This window comes from Umbelopsis ramanniana, assembly GCF_025399195.1.
Source record: "Umbelopsis ramanniana AG unplaced genomic scaffold K450scaffold_45, whole genome shotgun sequence".
Taxonomy (NCBI): Eukaryota; Fungi; Mucoromycota; class Umbelopsidomycetes; order Umbelopsidales; family Umbelopsidaceae; genus Umbelopsis; species Umbelopsis ramanniana.
Window position 1 is genome coordinate 148585 of NW_026252131.1, and position 26000 is coordinate 174584.

The following is a 26000-nucleotide window of genomic DNA, read 5'->3' on the forward strand; positions in this document are numbered from 1 at the left end:
GCTCTATACTCATTTCTTTTCAAATGATTTCAATATTTGAAGATAGCGTAACAAATTATCATATTTTTTCGCTTTGCCTATAAGGGTTTGAACCCCGGCCGTCGGGCAATTTGCAATTACGCTGGTGTTCACACACTGTCAACTTTGATCAGGTATACTAAGTCATTACAGGATAACCTCTATTATGATCTATTTTTCTATATGATGCCTACGTACAATATTGATAAAATAACATACAGATGCAGTGTAAAGATGCATGGACGCCGGTCCAGTTCGTCTAAAGTAGAGAAGACAATTCCCATTATAGTATGTTGCCATTATGAAGTGCCGAATTCAAATTACGCTTTCTTGTCCATGAAATCGTAGAAAGCCTTTTGTGGTATTTCAACATTACCTGGGAACCGAATGAGAATATGTTGACAGCATGTATCCAACGATCATATCAACTGAATCTTACCGATCATCTTCATTCTCTTCTTGCCAGCTTTCTGTTTTTCCAAGAGTTTCATACGCCGAGTAATGTCTCCACCGTACTAAATGATGCGATAACCAAATTTTAGATTTCAATGGAAAGCTTAAACATCAGCCAACAACCGATCGGAATTTAGGAGATTTGATACTTACACATTTCGCGGTAACGTTCTTCCGCATGGCGGTGATTCTTGAACGTGGAAATGAAAGAAAAAAGTCAACAAGGGAAGAAAAATTAGCTGGACTACAAAATGAGCACACCCACGTTTCTCGGGCAACAATCTTATGGCCAATGGCTGTTTGAATAACAATCTCAAATAGTTGCCGTTGAATCAATCCTTTTAGACGCTTGACCCAATCTCGGCCAACTACTTGCACTTGGCCCCTGTGTAGAATGATAGATAGGGCATCCACTGGCTTGCTATTGATCAAGACAGTCATCTGGAGATATTTGCCGCATTAGGATGGAACCCCTTTCGGAAATGATACGGTCAATCGAATAATAGAATGATAGTGGTGCATACCTTGACCAAATCGCTCATCTCGTATCCATTTTCTTCATAATCGAATGTTGCGTAACCTGATGTTCGACTTTTCAGCTCATCATAGAAATCGGTAACTACTTCAGCTAATGGTAGCCGATATTTCATCAATACTCTTGTCTCATCCATAAACATGTACTCTGTTTGCTCTCCTCTTCGGGTCTGATTCAGCCAAAAAAGAGAAAGGATTAACAAAATGTAGCAAGCAAGCACTATGGACAAGCCCTAAGATCTTACTCCGCAAAGATCCATCATTTGCCCCATATATTCCTGTTAAATTATACAGTGGTAAGTATTGTGGCGCTATATCTGCATTTCAACTCAAGGGCATTTACCTCTGGAAAAATCATTGTAGCTAGAACCATAGGCTCCTGCAAATTCAAAACCTTGGTGGAAACTTCATCTACACTTGGGAAGTCTGCAGGGTTGCGAACGATTTTTTCTTCGCCATTTCTAAACACAACTGATTTGCAATGTCAACTAACTATGCATCCAGCTCCAATACAGCAACTTTGCAAACCTTTATATGGTACAGTCGGTTGAGTTACAATAACGTTCGCCTCATATTCCTGCCAAACAAATGTCAGTTATTACTGATCCTCCGTGATATCCGGAACAACATCTGCCTTACTTCTTCGAGACGTTGCCTAAAGACATCCATGTGCAAAGTTCCCAAGAAACCCAATCTCCATCCTTGTCCCAGCGCATTACTGTATACAATGATCAATCCTCTATTGCAAGCACTCTGAAGAGGACGCATAAATGAATAGTATACCTTGTTTCCTTATGCACAGATACGCTAGCATCGTTCAATGTAAGCTTTTTGATGGATTCATCCAGTTTTTGAAAATCTGTGGTATCAACAGGGAAAATTCCAGCAAACACCTACAGAATTAAATATCATTAGCTTGATCATAGCTTGAGGCGAAGCTATCATTATCCTTACCATTGACTTTGCTGCTTCGAAGCCTGGTAGCGGCTCAACTTTGCTCTTCAAGTGATGAAAAGTATCACCGATATGTGCTTCAGATGCAGTTTTCATTCCGCAGATGATGTACCCCACTTGACCAGCGTGCCTGTTTGCAATGTCAATTAGGCATGAATCATTCAACACGTAGGATCGACATATACCCACAGGTAACCTGTTGGAACTTGTTCTGGGTGCATGATGCCAACTTCAGAAACTTCATATTTTTCTTCTCCATGCGCAGACATAATTTTGTCGCCTAGATAGCCCGATGTTAGGTTAGGTAGATGATAAAAGCAAAGTCATTTGCAACTCACCCTTTTTAATAACGCCATCTACAACTGCCAACATACATACGACGCCAACGTATGTATCAAACCAAGAATCAAACAGCAACGCCCTCATAGGCTTATCCTTGGATCCCGTCGGACTTTATGTTTCCATCCAAATAAGTCATCAAAATTTGGGTGCTCACTCTTGACTTCGCTAACGTACCTTGGAATATTGTCTATGACACTGGGTAACACCGCCTCTATATTTTTTCGAGTTTTCGCAGAAATCTGATAGCAGTATTCCGTTAGTACACAAAAATGAACTGATGTACGCAACGAAATTTGTATACCTTAAGGACGTCAGCAGTATCCAGCTCAAATGCGCTATGGATTTGCTTTACAACTTTGTCTGGGTTTGCTCCAGGTAGATCTATCTATGCATCCGTGGAATTGTCTCAACAAACATTGACTTTATCACCATAATAAGTTTTGACATATACGGTCCCTTACCTTGTTGATGACTGGAATGACATGTAAACCTTGACCAAATGCAAGGTAAAAATTGGCTACTGTTTGTGCTTGGATTCCTTGAGATGCATCAACCAGTAACAAAGTTCCTTGACATGCAGCCAATGATCGAGATACTTCATAACTAAAGTCAACATGGCCCTGTCATAAGTGCACGCGCAATTAAATTCATACTCATAAGAATTTACTCATTGTCATATCGAAATTTTACCGGTGTATCAATCAGATTCAATAAATACTTTTGGCCTTTATAAGTATAGAACATAGATACAGTCTGAACGAGATGATGTAAGTTCAATGCGTTATTTGTGAATGGTTTCTGAATTCCTAGGCTCACCTGCGCCTTTACTGTAATGCCTCGCTCACGCTCTACTTTCAATTTGTCTAAGACCTGCTTGTTTGAACCCTGATCACGAATCGTTTTCGTTAATTCCAATAGCCTGTGATATGAAAAAGAAACATCAGCTTATTAAGATCTCATCGATGACTGGACATTGACCCAAAGAATATTATGTAGAGATATGGACCTGTCAGCAAGTGTACTTTTTCCATGGTCTGTTGAAAGAAGTTTGATTACAATGGCGAGTGATATCATATATCATGATGAAGACAGTCATACCAATATGCGCAATAATACTGAAGTTTCTGATTCTTTCGGCAGGGATATCGGTTAAGTCTATTTCTTTGGTTGGATCTGCAGATTTGAGTTTCTTGTTGCACATGTCAGTTTAAAGTTGTTATGGAATGGAACTGTTAAGGTACAATCTGCAACATACCTCGGTTGTTTTACTTTGCCAACGTTTCTGTATATAATGTCGAATACATTGCTGCTGCCGTAAGTCTGCCGACAAAAGCCTACTCAATCCATACAGTGATCGCATGGAATGGAGGTGAAAAGTAAGATCTCGCCAAATTGTCATAACCCCGCTGACGGTGGCTTTTGTGCTGCAACTTTGGCTAAATGCCACTTCCTGGAACTTAAAATTGTCGAAGGCGAAAGCTGGACCCTCATACTTCACTTAAAACGACAGCGATGAATAGTTTTTTGAAAGTTCACCCCAAAAGTTATTTTGGTGCTGTGAACAGTAGCTGTCTATAACAGAACTGTTAAATAACGCAACAATCGCGAGAAACGTCTTGTTGTGCGTATCAACTGTTCCAAAGATGTCTTTGGTTTGTATGAAGCACGGCTACGTCGAATTGCCTAATTTTGCATCCAATAATATAGGTATTATCTCTTACATATTATGTTCATGCAGACATGTATGTACACGCCCGATGCGACTAAGGGACGCATGATTGAATCAACCATACAAATACCACATTCTGCACCATGTCGATAGCCCATACCGTGCTCCCGCATAATGAGCTGTTCAACCTTTATTATAGTTTGGAGGCGTTTTCATCTTTAATAATTTGGGAGCTTCTATTTCCCTTTCAGTTATACTCACGGGATATTATCGACAGCCAAGTGATGTAGAAAGGGAATAAAGGTGCATTTGACGAATTGGAGTCATACTAAGGGTGGATCCAAACATGTAGACGAACAGATAGATAATAGAATTATGCCTTTTATTTAATTCAAGAAGGTAGCACTAAAAAGAGTGTAATACAGTAGGGTAAAGCTATTTCGCATTGTACTTCACATTTGGAACAAGAAGGTTAATCGCGGAAGTTGAACGGTGACGTAAAAAACGTGGCTATTGGATCATGAAAAAACCGAAGTCCACAATTCACCCCCGATCGAGTCATAATTCCGCTTTAATCGCGCTTGCTGACATGTTACGAATCCAAAGGCAATTCTATACTCTAGCTAGAGGTTCTGTGAATCCTAAAGCTCTTCCGCGGAGAGTAGTCCTATCCTCGCCTCTGAAGCCGAGATTGCCGAATTCAGCCCTCGGGTCTGTCGGCATAAACGTTACCGCAAATTGCGGAAAGCTAAGTGTTGCTTATGCTGTCTCTAGGCGTCTCTATAACAGTGGTGGAAATCCTCAAGGTATAGCATTTTAACAACCTCAAAGCGATGTCTGTTCTTCGTCGGTAACTATAATCGCTTGCAGGAGGATTCCGACTTCAAAACCAGCAACAAGAACCGCAAGAAAAAGCCTTAGATCTCTATGTACGCAAGCCAACCATAATGAATTTTTTCAATCATTATATAATAATTATACATCATCTAGGGTATCGACCTAACTGCTATGGCAGAAAAAGGAAAGCTTGGTACGCACCTCGATGGTTTATGGTGATCTCTCAATGATCGTTGTATACTCATTTGCGATTAAACACATAGATCCTGTCATTGGCAGAGATGAGGAGATCCGACGCACAATAGAAGGTATTTTATCATTCTTGCTCTAGATTCACGATCATAGCGTATGCTAACCAATTTCTACAACGTAGTGTAAGCACGCATGATTTCAATACCAAAAAGCGGGACTTGAATTAAAGCATTTTTCATTGTTCGTAAATAGACTGGCTCGCCGAACCAAGAATAACCCCGTATTGATCGGTGAAGCTGGGTAAGTATAAGTTTCACGCTGGTTAAAAATTCTGGCAATTATTAACTGATCTCAAATAGTGTTGGAAAGACAGCTATTGCTGAAGTAAGGTTTCTACCTTCGTCATGTCGACCGAATGAGTCGTAACTCACTGTGATGCACCCTGTAGGGATTGGCCCAAAGAATCGTGGCAAACGAAGTTCCTGAATCAATCAAAAACAGAAGAGTTGTAGCTTTGGACTTGGGTGTACGTATCGCACCTTATAATTCCAGTTACAGGTATCGCAGATCACTGACAATCTTACTCATTTCAGAGCTTAGTAGCAGGGGCTAAATATAGGTGAGGAAGTCAAATATAAGCTGGCTACACGGTAACGGTACCTAGTAATTTGATATTAATGGCGCCTTAAAGAGGAGAGTTTGAGGATCGCCTGAAGGGAGTCCTTAAGGAAGTCATCGAAGCCGATGGCAAGATCATTTTGTTCATCGACGAAATTCACAATCTGCTGGGATTAGGAAAATCTGAAGGTGCTATGGATGCCGGTAACTTGCTAAAGGTAACGAAACTATACGTGATTTATTCTTGTTTCAACCCCTTTGACTGACAATTACTCCAGCCGGCGCTTGCTCGGGGTCAACTACGATGCGCTGGAGCCACAACTATAGATGAATACCGCAAGGTATGTAGTGTTATTTTTTTTTTTTCCGGTTAAGCTCATCTCTCGTAACGCGATAAATTTTTCCATAGTATATCATGCAAGACCCTGCCTTGGCAAGACGGTTCCAATCAGTCATGGTAAGTAAATTTGTGACGTATAAGAGTGAAATCGTTATTTTTTAAATTGAACGCATCTCTTTTGGTCTCTTCATATGAAAGGTGGATGAGCCCACGGTAAGAATTGTCATTAAGATTGCCAAACAGTTTCTAAAAATGACACCTCTGACACATCGATGATTAGGTTCAAGATACTATATCAATTCTGGTAAGCTAGGATACATTTCTGGTATTGTACTCCGTTCAACTTCTGATATACTTTGATTGCAGAGAGGCTTGAAAGAACGTTATGAAGTCCACCACGGTGTCCGCATAGCAGTAGGTGACCAATTAAGATGCACGTAGCTGAAAGTCATTTTTACTAAGTATATTTCATAGGATTCTGCTTTAGTAGCTGCTGCTGTTCAGTCCCACCGTTACATTACAGATAGGTGCGTGTTAGCGAGAACTTGATTGCTTATGTATTTGAAAGCTAAAATTATCTGTAGGTTCCTTCCAGATAAAGCCATCGATCTTGTTGATGAAGCGTGCTCAAAACTAAGACTTCAACAAGAGAGCAAACCTGAAGCCTTGGAAAGCTTGGATCGTCAAATTATGACCATTCAAATCGAATTGGAGTCATTGAGAAAGGAAACCGATAGTCTTTCCGTAGACAGACGTCAGAAGCTTGAAGATGATCTGAAGCAAAAACAAGAACAATCTGACAAATTGACAAACCGCTGGCAAGAGGAGAGGTATGCGATCGTCTTCAATAATCTAAGTAGATTCCATGCTTTGACATTCCATCCTGTAGGCAAAAACTTGAGAATATCAAGAGAACTAAAGAGGAACTCGAGCAAGCTCGGGTCGATCTGGAAACAGGTACAAGGAGTTAAAGGTCTGGATACATATCATTCTACCCTGAGACTGAATTTTCTTTATAGCTCAAAGAAACGGCAACTTTCAAAAGGCATCAGAGCTGCGATATGGCATTATCCCCAATTTGGAGAAGAAACTGCCAAAAGAAAGGTAAACGGACGTTCTTTTTTTCTTCTTTTTGGTCATCTAGACAGCATCAATCCTTATTAACTTCCGTATTGAAAAAGCACAACTGAAGAGACCGAAGAAGGGTCGCTCGTGCATGAACGTGTTACATCAGACGATATTGCTCGAGTTGTAGGACTGATGACTGGCATTCCAGTACAGGTGAGTATTGTTAATTAGCCATCCACATACTTCTGGCAGACTATCAATCGTACTCTATTTTACCAGAATTTAATGCGTGGAGATCGTGAAAAGCTGCTCCATATGGAAGATGCTTTATCTAAGAGAGTTGTTGGTCAAGATCCTGCGATCAAGGTAAGTAAGCATATGCCTTTAACTAACCGCTACACCAAATTCTAACGCAATAATCTTCTTCAGGCTGTTTCCGACGCTGTCAGGTAATTTAGAGATGATAACTACTACACCTTATGCCAACTGTACTAACGTTTCGTTATGTTCAAATCAACAGATTGAGCCGCGCAGGCTTGAATAATCCTTCAAGACCCATTGCCTCCTTTTTGTTCCTGGGTCCCACTGGTGTGGGAAAGGTAATGATGCCTTAATGCTACTTTACCTGGCGCTTCCTACTCATACTCACTCTTTTTCAATCGTAGACTGAGCTATGTAAAAGCATCGCTCAGTTCTTGTTCGATACAGAGAATGCTATTATTCGAGTTGATATGTCAGAATATATGTAAGCAATGCACATCCATTTATGGTTTATTTGTAACAACATATTCAATTCTATGACAGGGAGCGCTTTGCAGTCAGCAGACTTATTGGCAGTCCACCTGGTTACGTTGGACATGAGGAGGGTGGCGAGCTTACCGAGGCTGTCAGAAGAAAGCCCTACTCCGTGATCCTCTTGGACGAAATGGAGAAAGCTCATCGAGATGGTTTGTAGAGCATGATGATGAAATGTCAGCAAATTGAACAAGGCGATTAACAAACACATTCACTAGTATCCAACTTGCTTCTGCAAGTTCTGGATGACGGTATCCTGACTGACAGTGAGTAAAATGCCGTTTTCTGGGCGATTTACGATGATCACTGATTGCTTTTCTTCGCAGGCAAGGGAAGAAAGATCGACTTCAAAAATACAATCATCATTATGACTAGCAATCTTGGTGCTGAATCCCTTGTGACAGATGTTGATCAGGAAGGTATCGTTAGTGATAGTGCAAAGACAGAAGTCATGCACTCAGTTCGCCAAGCCTTTGCACCTGAGTTTGTCAACCGTATCGATGAAATGGTAAGTTCTATTGATTAACGAACCATGATTGCTTCAACATAGCTCACCCTTTTGCTAGGTTATTTTCAACCGCCTGTCTCACAGAGCCTTGAGGGATATCGTTGACGTCCGACTTAAGGAAGTTGAGCAAAGACTCAGCGATCGTCGCATTAAGCTGGACGTTGACAAGGAAGCAAGCGATTGGCTGGGAGAACACGGATACGAGCCTGCCTATGGTGCACGACCTCTTAACCGACTCATCCAAAAGAAGCTCCTCAACCCTCTTGCTCGTCTCCTCATTGATGGGGGTATTAGAACTGGCGAAACTGCAAAGGTCACTGTCGTTAAGCTACCATCCGGTCAGAATGAACTGGATATTAAGCGTAACCATGCTCCCGGAAGCCAGCCTGCTAGTAGCGAACACGATGCGATTGAAGAAGGAATGGCTCCGATTGGCGAAGAAGAACAGGCTGAAGCTGATCATAAAAATAACGATAAATGAGCATTGTGATAGCTAGCTATTTGGCGTCTTATCACCAGATAAAATAAAAAAAGAGAAGACAGTATGAATGATAATTGTTTTTTAGATTCATGATGCTCTTTTGTCGTTTAATTTCTAAGGGTTTATTTATAACAAGCCTGTGAAACATGGATGTACTATATGGTGAAGGGCAAGTGCCGACGAAGACTATCAATTGTAGGCTAACTAAAATGCATATGTGCAAATATTCTAAGCTCATGAAGAGATTGAATTAAATATGATGTGACTGGGGTATTGCAGAGATGGAGGATACCGCAAGAGTCGCTAGGAGGGCTCGATATATTGAACAAAATCTCTATCCATCCTGGCACACTTAGTTCGGGTCTCCGCATCGAGGCTTATTGGTATCAGTTCATTGTTAGTGCTATCAGTATAGATATATGGCAATCTCAGTACAAACATCCCATTAGCTGGGATTTTTTGAGGCTCTGAAAATGCTGTATAGGTATAAGAGTCTCCAGTTGTGTTATCTTGAAACTAAAGCATACATAGACGTTAAAGTGTTTAGTTTTACACGTTAGGCCCAAAAATCGTTAGGAGAGATGTACTGACCCTGCAGACAATATTCATTTTCACACTACCAGATGCTTCTGGAATGACTAACCATATCCGTTGCAGTTGCGCAGTAATCGATGGTTTGTTATTGCGCTGTTCTCCAGTATAATTACAAGGGCAAAGGATATAAATTTGCGGATCCTGCTGAAAGAGCCGCTTGGCAGACTCTTGCTATATCATTTGTAAGCTAAATGTTCATGGTTATCCAAAAGGATCTAGTAAAAAAAAACCATACCTTGGCATGACCATGCTTGAAAACCTTTCCGTCACCGCAACTCATGAAGCGGTGACCAAGGGGACACTCGTACTCCAAGTGTAAATAGCAGTGGACAACTTTGCTACTTTGACCAATTGCTTTGTCTCCTCTTCGTCTACGCCGGCCTTCTCGCTTATTCTCGGGTTGAGCAGGAATTACGGCCGGTACGGCAGTCGTGCTTTCCAACTTAGGTTTTGCATTTGGGCGATCCGGTACTTCTACTTGACGAGCTGCAGTGCCTAGAGCAGGAAACATATCATACGATGGAACAACCATGGTCGGTGCAGGCGTGGTCACTGGATTCTCATGATTAATGTAACCTCCAGGCTATTTAATTAGTTACAACCATGCTTACCTTTCGGTGCTTGGCCGAGAGCTGGCCAATTAGTCTCATCCATCGCTTGAGTTGGAGGCGATTTTTCATTTGCACTTGCGGTACCTTGATGGGCCGCAGGAAGCACAGGTTTTATCTTACCAGCGTCCACTGATTCGAGCTTCAGAGGTATATCCCAAGGCAAAAGGAACTTCGCTGCAGCTGTAAATCCGTCATAACCTTCCAAGCCAACATGATGTTTGTAGGCTTTTGCATTTCCCAGCCGAGTAAGAGTTGTAAAACCTTTCTGTTCATTGGGCTTTGTTGTCGTTCCTTCATTTGCCGTAGTCAATGGTATATCTTGGTTTGGCTCCGAAGAGCAACAGGTAAAGGACTGGAAGAATCCGATATTGGCACTCTGGGTAAAGTGTAAGTACTCTTACATTATGATTACGTCTCACTGACATCAGTATGCTACCTGTAATGTGAAAGGGTCTTCACGTATTCTCTGTGACTTGCCGCAATTGCAAGCGTGCAATGGACGATATCCACTATTGTGAGCACCTGACGATATTTTTCCACCAACATTGCCATCCTGGTCATCTTCGACAGTATCTTGATGATCGACCTTTTGATGTTCGTGTCCACGCTGTTCACAATGATTAGCACATAGGTGATCATTTTGAAGCTAGTGAGTGATTTAGTAGCTCACCTTCAAGCAACATTCTCGTCCAGTCAAACTCCTGGCTTCGCACTTCTGCCGACCTTTTTTCCATATATTATCGCATTCATCGAGTAGGCGATCCTTGTATTCGTTATAGCACGGGCCTTGTGCGTAAAGTTCGTACATGTTTAAAGCAATATCACGCTATCGATAACATTAGAATCTAGCCATAGTCGCAACTATTGTGTCATTAGCACTAACCTTTAGGTAGTGATATTGTTCTGTATAATATGGCGGCAGTTCCTTGCTATATGCGTCAACGCTCTTGTGCATGCTTTCTGCACATTGACTTTGTACAACCCATCATTGAAACATTAAAAAGAGCAAATGAATGATTGGGAGGATGGTTTGATGCGTACCTTTTAGAATACACATTATCAACGTCCATTAAAAGGTCAATTCTTTTCCTTAACGCCGCCTCTACTTGTTGTATAATGCCCTTGGCTCCTGGTGAATCTGTGACCATTGATGTTCTAAACTCGTCTTCGTAAATTTGCTCTATCAAAACATTTCTGCCGATCGCTAACGCGCTGAATACTTGGATAGCACTTGGTAGCTCTGTTTTCACACTTCGCTTTGCTGTTAGGTTAGCAGCTGCATTGATGGCGGCTGGAGATCGACCTGCAGCATGAACGGCAGACTTCAATGCGTTGGATACAAAATTTCGTAGTAATTTTCCATTGTACTCTGCAATTAAGCTCTCTTCGTGGGACTTCTTTTGAATTTTTGTCCCTGCAGTTGTGCTTGCTGTGTCGACATCTAGCATTGACAGTAAAGACTCCAACTCTACTGGTTGAAAATTGTTCGTCTCGCGTACGACATTGTGTCTGCGTTCGAGAGGCTCAGACGATGGAATGATAAAAACAAATGACTGCGTAGATGCTGAAGGTACAGTGAATAATGTCCTAATTTAATATTTAGGAAGCAGTTAGTATATCACTATGTGGAGTCAAATTTGCCCGCTACTCACCTATTTTCACTCCCAGGTGTAAATGAGCTTCCACCATCAGGCGATGATGAAATCAGATGCAAGGCACGTAGCATGTATTTGATCCTAGTTTGAGTTGAATCTTGCAGCTTTTTTACAGAAGCAGCTAAACTATTATCATTCGTATTATCTTGATTATGGGCAACGACCTATTATTGTTATAAAGCAGCTCAGTAATTGTTAGCTATATGTGCATGACTGAAGTGTACTTACATTCATGCCTACAAGCACCATACTAGGTACGGATTTCCCTGGCCCCCACCACGAAGCTGACTTTACCGGGGCGTCGCGCTCTTTTTCGCGCTTGCCCTCTTTCCTTTCTACTAGCACATTCGGTATGGCTATGTCCCATTTCCTCCAACAAGCAATTAGAAGTTGAGTCATATGTGTATTGATAGATTGCTTCGCAGAAGCTAACGTGGAAAGAGTCGCTGGTAGATCTGTGCTCATCATGGATGATGGTAAAATTGGCTACGTACCACCAGTATTAGTAAGTCTCCCATTTGACTGTGCCTCCCATTCATTCCAAGTATACCTACCACAACTAAATGAGATATCCAAAAAAGCAAAAGCAAATTCCGTAGTATATAGCTTTCGTATTGTTCAACAAGATCCTTTACATGCTGCCAACTGGTATTACTACGGGAGCCAAGGTTTATCCAACTATTATTGCCAGCTAAAAATCGTACCTGAGGATCAGCCTTCAGTATTTCCGCGAATTGTTTGAGTTTATCGGAATCAACCGTGGTATCCAAAAGTATGTAAACTGTACTCCGAGATTTATTGAAATACATCTGGAGATTTTCTGAAAGCTGGATACGAGTATTAGCACTATGACCTTTGTAATAGGATATCTAGCAATTCAATCACTTGCCATTGTCGAAAGCTCCTGCTTTTGAAGGCGTTCCATATAAAAGGAAAAATTAGTTGTGTCGCCGGTACTTACAGTACTGCATAGTTCGTGAAGACTTTACCACTTTTGAGCTGGAGAAAGCTGGTTCACCGACAACACTATTAGCGGCATCTATGAATGCTTGTTGACCTTTTTGTGTAGAGGCGCCTCTGTCTTTGCAGCCAATGAGACTAACTATAGAAAGGGATGAAGTATTGAGTGGAACGCCTGCCCTTGAAAGCAAAGAGTGAATGTATTGCATTCCCACGACGTCGGTCATTAATGTTCAGTTGGCATTCACGATCGGATCTCGTTGCTGCCCTTTAGACTTTCTTTGGCTACCAGCTTTGAGGGTCATCTGGGATTGAATTTTCATTTGAGCGAGAGATTGGCCTGTTCCCCGGTCTTTTTGTTCTAAATCATGACAAGAACAACTGATATGAATCTGCAATCAATTGAATTATCATCTTTAATTTTTTGATCTTTATATTCTAGTAATATTAGTAGTCTTCTGTTACAAAGATATTCGACGTAGCCGTGCACTTACATTATTTTTCGATAGAGTTTCCGTGCGCAATCGCAACAAAATGACAGTCACACTCCCACTTACCATTTCAGTCTCTCACTGGTGGGCGAGCATTCACACGTTGATTCGCTTTGCTCATTTCGCAGCGCTGTCCTATTTTTTATTGTATATTTAATCTCTTCGCAAAACTAAACGGTTTATGTCGAGCACATCGTTGTTCAAAATACTGGGCTTGGTATGTAAATCTCTACTGCCAGCATGATTGATTTGTCAACCCCGAAAACCCTCCACTAAACCTACCGCTACCTTACGCATTGCGTACTATAGGGCCAATCTGGAAAGCCAGTTATAGAAAACTCATGGGCCGATGAAGGGGAGCGATTTTTTGGTCTCGAAAATGTAAGCATTTGTATTTCAACTCTAAGGGTCTTGGCATCGGCGGAATGGTTAGATGCACAGCCCATACGAAACGATATTCTACGTAGTCCGATATATATGGATATGACTTGTCCGTCATCTTAAAGACTTGTGCATACGCATGCCATGCTTTTCATATTCCCGGCTTTCATCATACATCATATAGTTCATATACATCCTATAGTGCATACAAGGATATATGGCAACATTTGATACTGACTTATATTTGCCCACTTTTTTTTCCTCCTCTCTTTGATGGACCCTGCCGAAATGTACCAGTTTGGAAATACTTGGTGAGCTTCGCTTTTATTTACATCTCTTTTGTCAATGATTGTTGCTGAGCAGCCATTAACTTTGCAAATCGGTCACATCTAGTTACTGTAACTCAGTTTTACAAGCATTGTACTACTGCAAACCATTTCGAGAATGCGTAAATAACTTCCCGCAGCAGCTTCCTCCACCTCCTCATACCCCCCTACCAACAGTTCCAGGTTCACCATTGGCCGCTGGTTCGGCTGCATCCTACTTCCCTTCCACTCCAGCTTCTTCTACCGCATCTCCAGCTTTTGGTGGCTCCAAACAGAACAACACAAACGGCGCTCTGCCGAACAACAAAGATAGCAGCAGAAATGTACTCCCTTCAAGAGGTGGCCCACCTCCTGGCCATCAGAGTAATGCCAACGTTCTAAACAACGTTGATAAAGATAACGCTTCAATTATATCCGTCCCCGGCATGGAAGATACTCTTTTTGCCGCCTTAAAGGATCTTTTTTGGAAGATATCAACGCAAAAGAAAAAGACTGGTATTGTTGCACCTATACAATTCATCAACAAGGTCAAAAAAGAAAATGGTAAGCGCCAGAGGTCTAGGTGTACCACTCAGATACAATTGTAATAGCTCATTGAAACATCCGCTACCCCCTCCCCCTCTCTCAGAATTGTTTCGGTCTAGCATGCACCAAGATGCTCACGAATTCTTAAACTTTGTCCTTAACACCATCGCGGAGAATGTGAACGACTACCAGAAGAAAAATGGTCATTCACAAAAGGATAGTGTTGGCAGTAGTAACGGCAGCGTTAATGATTCAGAATCTGAGGGACTTCGATTGAACGGCGATACTGGTTCTGAAAATGATTCCGTTCATACAAATGGTAGCCAGCCTGCCACTTGGGTACATCAACTGTTCGAAGGCGTATTCTCCAATGAGACTCGGTGCTTAACTTGCGAAACGGTAAGATGGGTTATCATGTGCGCACGTTTGCTCTAAGGCGTTGTTTTTCTTATCATGCCTGATTACGAAATAGGTAACTAGCCGAGACGAAGCATTTATGGACTTATCTATCGATGTTGAAATGAATTCGTCCATTACCTCTTGTCTCCGTCAATTCTCTGCAAGTGAAACGCTCTGCCATAAAAACAAGTACTTTTGCGACGTTTGCTCTGGCTTGCAAGAAGCAGAAAGAAGGTAATGGTTTAATTGTCTTGGGGAGATCGATTGGAACAATTGACTGATCAACCCTTTTATCTTGGCCATATACAGAATGAAAATCAAAAAGCTTCCAAACATATTAGCGTTGCATCTCAAACGCTTTAAATACCAGGAACAACTCCAGAAGTACATAAAGTTGACATATCGTGTTATGTTCCCATTTGAGCTTCGGCTTTTTAATACCGTAAGTAAATTTTTTTACCCTGGTTGGTTGCACCAGTTCTACCTAGAATTCCCATCCTGACAAACGATACCAAACTCAATATGGTATTTTTAGTGCGATGATACCGAAGATCCCGATAGAATGTATGAGCTTTGGGCATGTGTCATTCATATTGGCAGGTAGGTTGACGGATTCTTTATCCATTTGCTAGCAAAGAGTACCGTCTCACACATTGAAACAGTGGACCACACCATGGGCATTATGTCACAATTATCAAGAGCAATGGGAAATGGTTATTGTTTGATGATGACATCGTTACGGTATGTAACTTCTGAAGTTTCTGCGGGGAAATTGAAAATGACGAGAAACTCTAATCGAACCCAAATTGTTGGAAACCAGTCCATTAATGAAGAAGAAATACAACGCTACTTTGGAGATTTGCCGGGTACTGGTAGTGGATATGTTTTATTCTACCAAGCCGTTAATTTAAACATGGATCCCGTTGGCGTGCCAGCTGCGAACGGCCAGACTATGCCCCAGCAGCAAAACGGCGATGTTGACTTCAAATTATACAACGAAGACGTATTCAACCACTCAGATAGTAGAACCGATTCGCCGCGTGGTACAACGCCTACACCTGTATCCATTCGAGATGAACCTTCATCTAACGACTCATCCGTCAATGGCCTGCCTGTAGTGCCGGAAGAAAAGCGATCTAGATGGGGTCTCCGGAAAGGGCGTAAAGATTCCACTAAAGAAAAGCGATAAATGAAACAAGCTTAAAATTCAACCAACAACCCCCAAGAAAAAACAACAAACACACTGAAGGACATACTTTTCCTTTCCATTTCTATTTTTCATTTTAGAATAATCGCTTTCCCTCCAATTATATACATTTACTTACAGTATTCCCTACTGGTGTCTGCCTCTTTTGCAAATGATTAAAGCATAGTGTGAATGTTACATTTTACATTAATGCGCCGGATAATTTTTTTCATTTTAGTTGCCACGTCGTCATTCGAATGCCATCAGTCATCTTGACACGCGAAAGCCTGCCGTAAGTGGGCACGATTAAATGTCCGTAATAGCCACCAGCCAGCGTTTCAACTCAACCATAGTGTCGCACACTGACTGCGGAAGTCGAATGCGGCACTCGGCCTGGGGTGTTGAGAACCCCAATTAGGCATGAAAATTAATGCAGACTATGGAATGAATTAACGAATGTTTTGGGCTTTCAAACGGAAACAATGGGGCCAGTTCGACAAGGATTTGAAGCAATTGTTGTTTACAATGATCAGCACCAAATATCTTCTGCGAACTCCACAAGGGGTGGGTATCTCCATGCGTCGTCATGCTTACGCTTGGCTCGGTGCCACTTACCCCTGGCAAGGCCGATGGTGCCGACAGACATCACCTCATTTATCAGCATCCATAAAAAAAATTTTCTTGGTATTTAAAGGCCCACACTGCCTTGTCATTTCATCCCTTTACTTTATCCTTTCCATTCACTTTTCTTTACCATGGTTGACCGCAAGAGACCTCTCAAGCTCAAGAACCTATTGCTTCATAAAGATCACCATCATGAACATGACTCATATTCTGACGACAAGTCAAAAATCAAAAATGTCAACAAACTTGTCATATCACCACCTATTCTTTCACCTACTCGAACCAGCAGTCTTGAATACCTATTGTCTCCAACATTGTACCCTTCAAAATCCATGTCGACCCACATGAACTCGGTTTCACCTAGACCTCCTGTACGCGCACGAGAAGCTCAAAATGTCACAGCGGCTGTTGATGTCATGCCAGAACTGCGACCTCGTCGACGATATTCGTTTTCTGGAGGCAAAGTCAAGATGTATAATAGCCCACATGTTCCCACGCATCGTGATATGGACCGAGAAAGAGCGCGAAAGATGCGTGAACTTGAAGACCGCATCGTCGGCAGAAGACAAAGTACTGTCAAATTGACGCTCACGCCACGTACAGCGGTATAAGTTGCGCAACACAGCCCTGGGTCTCGTACGACTTGGTACTCCCATATGGCCCAAGACAAAGATATTCATCATAATATCGTAATTACATGTTTAATAATCCGTTTTTATCTCTTCAATTTACCATAGACTCATTTCACATACTTACTTAATATGCTCCAACTACCCTTTTTTTTCTTTGTTTTTCTCCTATGCAAATATTGCTTACTTCATTATGATTTGTAAAATAAACTCCCTCCTGGTCGGGGGGTCAGCATCATTACTCATTTACACTGCAGCGGTACCTGACTGAATGTGAATTGTACGCTGTGTGGAGAAAGTGGCATAACAAGTCCATATGAGCGTACAAACGTTGAGACACGCTATTCTTTGTCAAACACTTTGTCTATCATGACTAAACACGGTACAAATGTGGTCTACCTTATCGGCACACATGCTTTTGGGGTTCATCATTCGGCTTACTGTAATCAACTCACCATTGAATTGACCGGAGTTGCATTACTTCACTCAGCTAATACAAATTTTTTAATGACTGAACATTAAATGCAAGCGCAGTCTACTCAACAGATAGTGACAGTAATTAAACCCGTGGTATTTGCTATCCTCATGATATCGCTATTGCTATGTTAAAGATAAGTCACAACAAGGCCCAGTCATCGACAGCTGATCTCTGTACTGATATGCGGTGGAACGTAAATATGGTCAAAAGAGAAGGAGTGAGGGTAACGGACAAGGAAAACCTAGGACACATCAGGCCTAGAACTACGTGCACGAAAGCATTAGTCAATTCGTTTCTGTACACAATGAAGGCCTTCGGTTGTAGTAGTAAAAGTAAACTGGATTCGAGTATCACTGCTAGAAAGTCCCGTCCCTACTGCTCCCCCTTGAAGCTTATATTCTTGAAATTAAAGTTCTGATCGTCACCAAACCTCAGCTGTGACCACATGCTTTGTATAGATCAATCATAGTATACAGTGTCATGCCAGATACATGCTAGCTGACTACTAACTCAATAACTTCCTCATTTTCGTAAAGATCATAGTATGATATACAAATGGTTGGCCAAAGGGGTTGCTCTGATTGGCTAACGCGTTAGGGGTGGTCGTCTCGCAGTCAAAAAATTTCAATAGGTTCATGCCATGACTGAGATATTTGGTTCGTAATAGCTGTTGCATAACGGTATGTGCAGAAAAAAGGAGTATCCAACCACTTGCCAGCATTGTCATTCACACTTGGCCCATTAATCCTAACAGCGTGCAGTTACTTTCTCCTAATACATGAATGCATTCATTGACAGCCAACTTGATCTCGTTGCCAATGAACGAAAATTAGAAGTTGAGGAAACAACGCGACTGCTCTCAGCATGCTCACCTGCACAGCTGCAGAAACGAGGAGTCGCTTTAGTAGGTCTCAGGATCGCATCGATGAGAACTGGCTTAGGAGGAAAAAGGTAAGGCATTGTGAAAGGAGGCCCAGGGAGCCGCCGCCCTTCAAATTATGTATGCAATGCTGATAACGGCGCAAAATATGTTAGTTTACTGGATCTGGAGCTAGCGCAGCATTTGACCGACTCTCCTCGGTTACCATCCCATAAAATCAGAACGGGTGATATTGTGGGCCTACAGGAATACAAGAAGGACAAACCAACATCGCAAACGCAATTGAGTGGTGTTGTATCCAAAGTCACTGATACAACTGTAACGGTAGCTTTACAGGGTCGGGACGATGATGAGTTACCGCAGGAATTGCAAGACAGGTGTCAGATGTACGTGACTTTTTATGGGTTTAAATGGAGTGACAACTGCGTTCCTAACATAATACAATAGAGTGAAATTAGCAAACAATATAACATATGAGAGGTGAAGTTCAGCACAATTTACAAAGAATCAGGAACGGTATGAAGACAGTACCGTTAACCGGAAATTCATTCAGAATGACCCATGCGCTCAACGATCTTAAGAGAGACTCCTCGAATACGCCGTTACAGCGGGTCCTTTTTGGCTTACAACCGCCGGATGTGGAAGAGGTGAAAGAGGTCAAATTTTTTGATGATACCCTAAACGAGAGTCAGCGCGAGGCTGTTCGTTTTGCCTTAGCGTCGAAGGATATAGCACTTGTTCACGGCCCACCAGGTTTGTGATACTGATGTAACATAGAAAGCAACTCGCGTCGACACACACGCTAACATACCGTATTTTTCCTTCTCAGGGGTAAGAAACGATCGATGGTGGTTGCACAACTGTATACATGTGCTCACCGCGCCATTTACTTATCCTTTATAGACAGGAAAAACATACACTTTGATTGAAATTATACGACAATTGGCTGTTGTTCAAGAGAAAAGAGTACTAGTCTGTGGACCATCCAACATTTCCGTTGGTAAGGGAGCAATTCCCAGAAACTGACAATGCTGTCTCAATCAACTGATATCCTTATTTTAACAGACAACTTGGTGGAACGTTTGTCCAAACACCGTGTCAAAATCGTACGTTTAGGACATCCAGCTCGGATTTTGCCTAACGTAATGGAACATTCGTTGGATATCATAACTCGGACCTGCGATTCAGGACGAATAGTAGCTGATATCCGAAAAGAAATGGACGAAACACTTTCAGCCATTTCGAAATCAAAAAGTTGGTCAGAAAGAAGAGGGCTTTACGGAAACCTCAAGGATTTGCGAAAAGATTTCAGAGTAAGAGAGAGAAAAGTGGTTGGAGAAATTATTCAAGGGTCAGAAGTTGTTCTATCCACCTTGAATGGCTGTGGAGCACGTAATATGATGAATCAGGAATTCGATGTTGTCATAATAGATGAAGCAACGCAAGCGTTAGAAGCGGAATGTTGGATTGCATTGCGTAAAGGCAAAAAAGCTATCTTAGCTGGTGACCATTTACAGCTCCCACCTACCGTCAAATCGAAATCAGGCTCGTCTTCTATTCCTGTTATTCCCAAAACTCTTGAAAAAGCAACATCTTTATCCGTTACTTTATTCGATCGACTATTGGCCATGTACGGGAACAAGGTCAAACGTATGCTGAAAGTTCAATATCGCATGCACCACAAGATTATGGAATTCCCCTCTCGAGAACTGTACGATAAAGAACTAACAGCGGACCCTAGTGTGTCTGAGCGATTGTTAATGGATCTAGAGCCTGTTGAGGAAAATGATGATACCTGTTCACCGGTCGTATTCATCGACACAGCGGGAGCTGGCTTGATGGAAGCTCAGCTTGAGGATGAAGAAGACAGCAAATTGAACGAAGGCGAAGTGGAGAAAGTCATAGAACATGTCGAAAATCTTCTCCAAGCCAATGTTTCTGAAGGCGATATTGGAGTTATAACGCCTTATTCTGCTCAAGTTAGCAAGCTTAACCAAGCAATGAAGGATAAATGGCCTGGTATTGAAATTGGAACGGTGGACGGATTCCAGGGTAGAGAAAAAGAGGCCATTATCGTCTCATTGGTTCGCTCTAACGACAATCGCCAAGTTGGGTTCCTCGGAGAAAAGCGAAGACTGAATGGTATGCTGATGTTTCATCTGTAAACAACCTTAAATTTACAACTGTTCTAAAAAAAATTTTATTCATAGTTGCTATGACACGAGCTAAGCGGCACCTATGTATCATAGGTGACTCCGATACCCTCTCAAGTTCAGATGGATCCAAGAAGGGTAAAAAGGATAAAAGCGCTATTTCAGATGGTGGGTTTTTGAAACGATGGATGGCATGGCTTTCTGAAGAAGCTGATGTTCGATACTGCGAATATTCATGAATGGAAGCGCCCTGTGGCTGAAAGCAGCAAGCCACGTATCACAAAGCCACTCTGGTTGGCGAGACGAACTGCGGATCTTAACCCCATAGAAACAAAATAAAACATGAAGACGTTTTGTGACATTTCTAAAAGCAAATTCTTGGCATTTATCTTACCACTTGAGCTCAGGTGAAGCGAATATATACGTGTACATTCACCTAATGAATGACCAACTTTGGTTTCAAAATTAAATTGTGCATATCAGGAAGAGTCTGGGGCGTAGTTCACGTACGCCATCTGATTCTTGAGCCGATATATTTCTTTTCTTTTCTACGAACAAAATCGAAAGTAACAAAGCACCTACGCTCACTCTCCTGCTTGTTTGCTTGTTCTGCACTACCCTGCGTGAATAGCTTCTTCGCACACAGCCACTTTCTCTTTAAACTTTCAAACGGCGACATACTGCCAATTTTAGCCAACCCTTTAAAATCAGTGCGGCGTCCGGACTTTTCCTCGTCCTTTTGATCTGATCCGACTTTGCAAAATGGGTATTCGAGACAGCATTTCTGCAATTGTCCACAATAAGAGACAGCCAGATTCCTACGAGAAGAAGAAAGAATATACCATTACGAAAGTTCTTGGAAATGGTACTTTTGGTAACGTTCGTATGGCCAACCGAAATAGTGACCAGTTACCAGTAGCCATTAAAAGTATACCAAAGGTAAATTCTATATCTCCTAAACTAGCATTCTTTAACACCGATGTTTAACAAGATATACGGTTTCATCCATTAGAAAAATGTAGCGGGTCACTTTGAAGTAGTGTACCGTGAGATGACAGTACTACAAGGTAAATATTTTTTCACCTCCTATGTTTCAAAAATATGTTCCCGCCATCCACTGGTCCGCTCAAGAAGCATACTAACCTTCGCGCTTGATGAACAACTATCTATAGGACTGTCGCACCCCAATATAACAACGTTTTACGACTGGTTTGAATCACGGTAAGCTTGTGTAGGGCTGATGGCAAGGCTATTTTTATTTGGCGTATTTATGCCGAGGTGGTCGCCTTTAAAAACTAATTATCCTTTTCGGACTATAGAGAAAAGTTTTATCTCGTCTTTGAATTGTAAGTGCGCGCAGTGGGCTGGGCACGATCGAATTTATGTAGTAACTCTGCCCCGTCCCTTAACAGAGCCACAGGAGGAGAACTTTTTGAAAGAATATGTGAACGTGGCAAATTTACTGAAAAGGACGCTGTCGTCACCATGAAGGCTGTCCTGAAAGGTGTGGAATACCTTCATGAACATCAGATTGTTCACAGAGGTATAAAAAAAATTGTGTTTCCGACTCGAGCCCTCAGTCCTTGAATCTAATTGTTCTCTCCGGTCCTCAGACTTGAAACCCGAGAATCTGCTTTTCAAAAGTGAAGACCCCGATGCCGAACTAACTATCTGTGACTTTGGGTAGGTTTACTTTGCTACCTAACAAATCATGCGTAGTGCCTTCGATACTTACTACGCTATTATGATATAAGTATTGCGAAACACCTTACAGACGAGTCTGCTGTACTCACCACCATTTGTGGCTCGCCTGGCTATGTCGGTATGTATATGGATGGCGAAGCAGCGCTGATGACTTTTTCGCTAAACATTTTGAATAGCTCCAGAAGTGCTTTTGCGTAAAGGTTATGGCAAGCCAGTTGATATGTGGAGCATAGGGTAAGTCACGGTTTTGTTTGATGGTTCGAAACATTGATCAAATGTTAACACTTTCGCTTTTTCTTCATTAGTGTTATTAGTTATACCTTGTGAGTTGAAGTTCTTTTTTTTTGAGAATCAACCGGTTTATACCAAGCTAACGTATTACTACAGACTCTGTGGATACCAACCATTTAGAGCAGAAGATAGGGCCGAACTCCTAGACGAAATTGTGCATGCAAGATATGAATTCCATGATCGATACTGGCACCACGTTTCCATTGAAGGTATAGATAGTAGCTTTAAATGAATGGCTTGAAGTTTTTCGCAGCATTGACTAACATTGCATAATTATGATACCCATTTAGCACGAGATTTTATCAAGCGTTTATTAACTATCGACCCAGCTAAACGCCCCACCGCATCAGAAGCATTGAATCACCCCTGGATGACTACAGATGCCGCGCTGGATGAGGACTTGTTAGAGCAAGTGAGAGAAAATTTCAACCCTCGACAGAAATTCAAGAGCGCTGTACGATCGGTCCAAGCGTTGCAGCGGATGCGTACAGGTGCGACTGCGCACAGACTTTCAATACAACTCAGTGAACAGGCGACGTCCGATACCGAGGCCAACCCGGCGACACAATCCACCCCCACAGCATTCGGGTAATCGACTGTAGCAAACACCTCTCCTGGCTGGCTCTTTGAGGTTGTAGTAAACTATAGTTTTATTGTCGCCTTGCCTCTTCTTCCCTCATTTCTCTGATTTTATCTTTGTTATCGTAATCTTTTGCCTATGTGTATTTCTTATTCATCCTATGGTGCATAGCGCTAACTTCTCTTAATCTTGTTGTACTTTTTGTTTTATTATTGCAAAGTTCGAATTGAAGATATTTTTTTTTCTACCGCGCCCTTTTGCTACTTATAAGCGCCTGTTGGTCAAGAAGTTGGCTAAGGGACGCAGCTGGTGATGTTAAAGCGATAGTGGATGGTGCGTATGCTCAAAAAAAAAAAGGACATTCAGTGTTGCCCGTCCACCAAAATCAACTATTCAATGCAGACCTCCGTCAGAACATTTTATCACTGGGAAGTTGAAATAATGTACTAGGCATATGAAATGGCACATCCATGCATATTTATTCGTCAACAGTTGAAGAAAAGCCAATAAATGTCACGAATGGAAGAAAACTGTCACTGATGGTTCAAAATTTCGATGAGAAAGCGATGAAAATTAATCAAAGTTCTTTTTTGGTTGGTATGGAAGGACATAAAAAGGAAGCCCATAGATATGATGCTACATGAGCTATAGTCAGCGCAGGTTCATTCTAAATGATAGCGAAAGAAATGTAAGCAACCTGATCAATGTTATCAAAGAGGCAAAAGCTCCCTACCTAGCGTGTTGAATGTTCTTTTCACACTGAGCACATAGTGGAGTCATGGTCATTTCACTGATATAAGGAACGACATGTCCACTTGTCATCGGCAAGTCCTCACTAGTTTGATAACTGAACTGCGGCACAGGGTAGGAGTTGGGTCTTGATTCAGGTCGTTTATGGTCGCGTCTAAATTGCTTGATCAAAAGGTATGAAGTAACAATCCCTATTAGGAGCAATTTAGTATGTACATCACAATTCTTTGAATTTCAAAGTTGATATCAGATTTCTCACAGTCAAAGGCATACAAGTCGGCAGAGAGACCTCCAGTTACTCGAGAGGCAATGAGAATCCCTACTATCAAGTTTGAGAGAATGACACCAATCCTATATAGAGATAGATAGTTAATAAAGTTATGGTGTACTCCTGGAGCCTATATACAAGGACATGATATTTACGAAAAGATGATGCCATTGGACAATAAGGATTTATATAAACTGTTTCCGAAAACTTTGTATTGTCGAAATACCACTCGCAAGAAAGCAAATGAGAGAATAGCGTTGCTGAGAATGTCCACGCCGATTTTTGCAAGCGCAGGCCACCATTCTGTAAGGACATTGGTAAGAATTTTCAACACAGTCATAAGCAATTAGTAGGATTCATGAGAAACGTACTATTTTCCAGCTGGAGTTCAGATAATTTAAAGGCAACGTAAAAATAAGTTCAATAACCTGGCTTCATAACATGACTACATCCAAGGGTCACACTGTTACACTTACTGAGCACATTCCTGTAATGGGATCTTGAGTGCTTGTTACTCTTCCACTTGTTGCATCTAATACCATGAGAACAATATATCCACATTGTGCTAGTGCACCAATGCCCAGAAGCCACCTAGCTCTTTCGTTACAGACATATGCCTTGTAAAGTAGGACTGATTGAATGCAGATGCCTCCAAGATTGACTGTAACGATGGAGACCCAGTAACGCTGAAGAAAAAAAGTTATTAGTGTCATGAAGATTGATTTGACCTCCTAAATCTACTCACAGCATCACAGTTTAGCATTGTCAGAGGATTCAATAAGCTAAAAAGGATAGACAGAAAGGATATAGTTGACTGAAAGAGGACCACGGCATGGACAGGTTTGCGAGCGACCCAAGCAAGCTGAAGCGAGCTTAGAATCTGCCAGATGCTGCAAGAAAGGCATAGACTTAAGTAAGCTATAGTCCAGTTGTTGGTGCGAATGCCTGATATGATGGAGGAATCAGCAAAGCAGTCTGTTGAATTCATGGATTAAGTAGATAAAGGATACAGAGAAAAAAATACAAAGACTTGTAGTTTATATACGATTGTTTTCCTATCCCAAAAAATAAATACTTGGCGCAATGCTGATATGGATATATTCTGCCAAAATGTGAATTCAAAGCAATCGCACTTCCATGTTTTTTTTAACATGTCATGTAGTACATTGATGACATAAATCGGCTGAAGTTATTAGACGCATCAGTCTTTCTTTCTATGCAAAATTGACGAATTTTATCAGACATCTCGAAGTTTCAACGATGGTACATGGGAAAACTTTGTTACAAAAAGAGTAACTTTTCTCTTTTGTAGCCCCAATATGGCAACTCTTATTTTTCAAAAGATATGTTGCGCTTTGGCAAACTAATCGAACCATGGATTAGCTTGTGCTTGGATACCAAATACAGGTACCATGCAGTCTCTGCATCAATCCAAAATGAATCGTGACTCTTTACCTCGCTCTTGCTTTATCTAGTCAAGGACTACAACCTTTCGGGTTCGAGCCTCTTGCTGTGAGAATTCAGAAATCCAAGAAGGGTATTGCCTTCACCATGTTCATTTATTTTAAGCTCAAAATGATCTTTTTGGCTCAATCGTGGGCTGTGGCGATCTTGTTCGGTAATCAAATGTCTTGCTGATAAGCAGTTGTACGTAGTTCAAGATTAATTCATCGCCATTTCCCAGGCATACGTATAACAGGAAGTGA

The 26000-nt window shown here is 41.6% G+C and overlaps 6 protein-coding genes across 6 annotated transcripts; 4 read left to right on the forward strand and 2 right to left on the reverse strand.

Moving 5' to 3' along the window:
* Positions 1 to 102: 102 nt before the first annotated feature.
* Positions 103 to 3682, reverse strand: K450DRAFT_250269 (uncharacterized protein). The gene is made up of 21 exons (XM_051590531.1): positions 3557 to 3682; positions 3400 to 3490; positions 3308 to 3335; positions 3118 to 3220; positions 2992 to 3054; positions 2763 to 2921; positions 2603 to 2686; positions 2476 to 2540; positions 2298 to 2410; positions 2149 to 2239; positions 1960 to 2089; positions 1789 to 1898; positions 1645 to 1723; positions 1534 to 1582; positions 1349 to 1476; positions 1251 to 1283; positions 996 to 1175; positions 737 to 912; positions 625 to 661; positions 458 to 533; positions 103 to 394 (listed from the first exon to the last, which is right to left on the reverse strand). Exons 1-21 carry the CDS (start codon positions 3659 to 3661, stop codon positions 339 to 341), a joined length of 1956 nt encoding a protein of 651 aa, XP_051442841.1. The 5' UTR covers positions 3662 to 3682; the 3' UTR covers positions 103 to 338.
* Positions 3683 to 4559: 877 nt separating this feature from the next.
* K450DRAFT_273494 (uncharacterized protein) lies at positions 4560 to 8809 on the forward strand (the record flags this gene model as incomplete). The annotated part of the gene is made up of 27 exons (XM_051593086.1): positions 4560 to 4776; positions 4841 to 4899; positions 4961 to 5000; positions 5071 to 5115; positions 5212 to 5299; positions 5359 to 5383; positions 5448 to 5525; positions 5593 to 5618; positions 5691 to 5835; positions 5896 to 5958; positions 6027 to 6074; positions 6156 to 6170; positions 6238 to 6261; positions 6324 to 6371; positions 6432 to 6484; positions 6542 to 6787; positions 6847 to 6914; positions 6977 to 7061; positions 7139 to 7238; positions 7305 to 7391; positions 7455 to 7474; positions 7546 to 7624; positions 7691 to 7770; positions 7830 to 7972; positions 8039 to 8086; positions 8147 to 8328; positions 8387 to 8809. 27 exons carry the CDS (start codon positions 4560 to 4562, stop codon positions 8807 to 8809), a joined length of 2535 nt encoding a protein of 844 aa, XP_051442842.1.
* A 4420-nt stretch (positions 8810 to 13229) lies between these two features.
* On the forward strand, positions 13230 to 16155 carry K450DRAFT_250316 (uncharacterized protein). Its single transcript, XM_051590532.1, has 10 exons — positions 13230 to 13337; positions 13430 to 13501; positions 13799 to 13812; positions 13895 to 14370; positions 14456 to 14751; positions 14825 to 14985; positions 15061 to 15193; positions 15287 to 15351; positions 15414 to 15492; positions 15572 to 16155. Exons 1-10 carry the CDS (start codon positions 13302 to 13304, stop codon positions 15938 to 15940), a joined length of 1701 nt encoding a protein of 566 aa, XP_051442843.1. The 5' UTR covers positions 13230 to 13301; the 3' UTR covers positions 15941 to 16155.
* A 494-nt stretch (positions 16156 to 16649) lies between these two features.
* Positions 16650 to 17447, forward strand: K450DRAFT_250321 (uncharacterized protein). The gene has a single exon (XM_051590533.1). The coding sequence runs from the start codon at positions 16693 to 16695 to the stop codon at positions 17170 to 17172; it is 480 nt and encodes a 159-aa protein (XP_051442844.1). The 5' UTR covers positions 16650 to 16692; the 3' UTR covers positions 17173 to 17447.
* Positions 17448 to 21214: 3767 nt separating this feature from the next.
* K450DRAFT_250332 (uncharacterized protein) lies at positions 21215 to 23639 on the forward strand. Its single transcript, XM_051590534.1, has 11 exons — positions 21215 to 21640; positions 21714 to 21768; positions 21874 to 21922; positions 22021 to 22047; positions 22114 to 22244; positions 22315 to 22384; positions 22456 to 22523; positions 22582 to 22639; positions 22711 to 22728; positions 22793 to 22905; positions 22987 to 23639. Exons 1-11 carry the CDS (start codon positions 21464 to 21466, stop codon positions 23286 to 23288), a joined length of 1068 nt encoding a protein of 355 aa, XP_051442845.1. The 5' UTR covers positions 21215 to 21463; the 3' UTR covers positions 23289 to 23639.
* Positions 23640 to 24005: 366 nt separating this feature from the next.
* Positions 24006 to 25282, reverse strand: K450DRAFT_200888 (uncharacterized protein; the record flags this gene model as incomplete). The annotated part of the gene is made up of 5 exons (XM_051584647.1): positions 24006 to 24217; positions 24286 to 24377; positions 24521 to 24597; positions 24771 to 24980; positions 25040 to 25282. The coding sequence occupies 5 exons, from the start codon at positions 25280 to 25282 to the stop codon at positions 24006 to 24008; spliced, it is 834 nt and encodes a 277-aa protein (XP_051442846.1).
* Between the last annotated feature and the right edge of the window lie 718 nt (positions 25283 to 26000).

Coding starts and splice junctions, on each gene's coding strand:
- K450DRAFT_250321 (XM_051590533.1), top strand. CDS start 16,693: ATGGTTGACCGCAAGAGACCTCTCAAGCTCAAGAACCTATTGCTTCAT.
- K450DRAFT_250332 (XM_051590534.1), top strand. CDS start 21,464: ATGGGTATTCGAGACAGCATTTCTGCAATTGTCCACAATAAGAGACAG. Junction 22,385..22,455: donor CTAACTATCTGTGACTTTGG/GTAGGTTTACTT, acceptor TTATGATATAAG/TATTGCGAAACACCTTACAG. Junction 22,906..22,986: donor GCACCACGTTTCCATTGAAG/GTATAGATAGTA, acceptor ATACCCATTTAG/CACGAGATTTTATCAAGCGT.
- K450DRAFT_250316 (XM_051590532.1), top strand. CDS start 13,302: ATGTCGAGCACATCGTTGTTCAAAATACTGGGCTTG. Junction 14,986..15,060: donor TTGCAAGAAGCAGAAAGAAG/GTAATGGTTTAA, acceptor GGCCATATACAG/AATGAAAATCAAAAAGCTTC. Junction 15,194..15,286: donor AGCTTCGGCTTTTTAATACC/GTAAGTAAATTT, acceptor TGGTATTTTTAG/TGCGATGATACCGAAGATCC.
- K450DRAFT_250269 (XM_051590531.1), bottom strand. CDS start 3,661: ATGCGATCACTGTATGGATTGAGTAGGCTTTTGTCGGCAGACTTACGG. Junction 662..736: donor AAGATTGTTGCCCGAGAAAC/GTGGGTGTGCTC, acceptor TCCACGTTCAAG/AATCACCGCCATGCGGAAGA. Junction 395..457: donor GAAGAGAATGAAGATGATCG/GTAAGATTCAGT, acceptor TTCGGTTCCCAG/GTAATGTTGAAATACCACAA.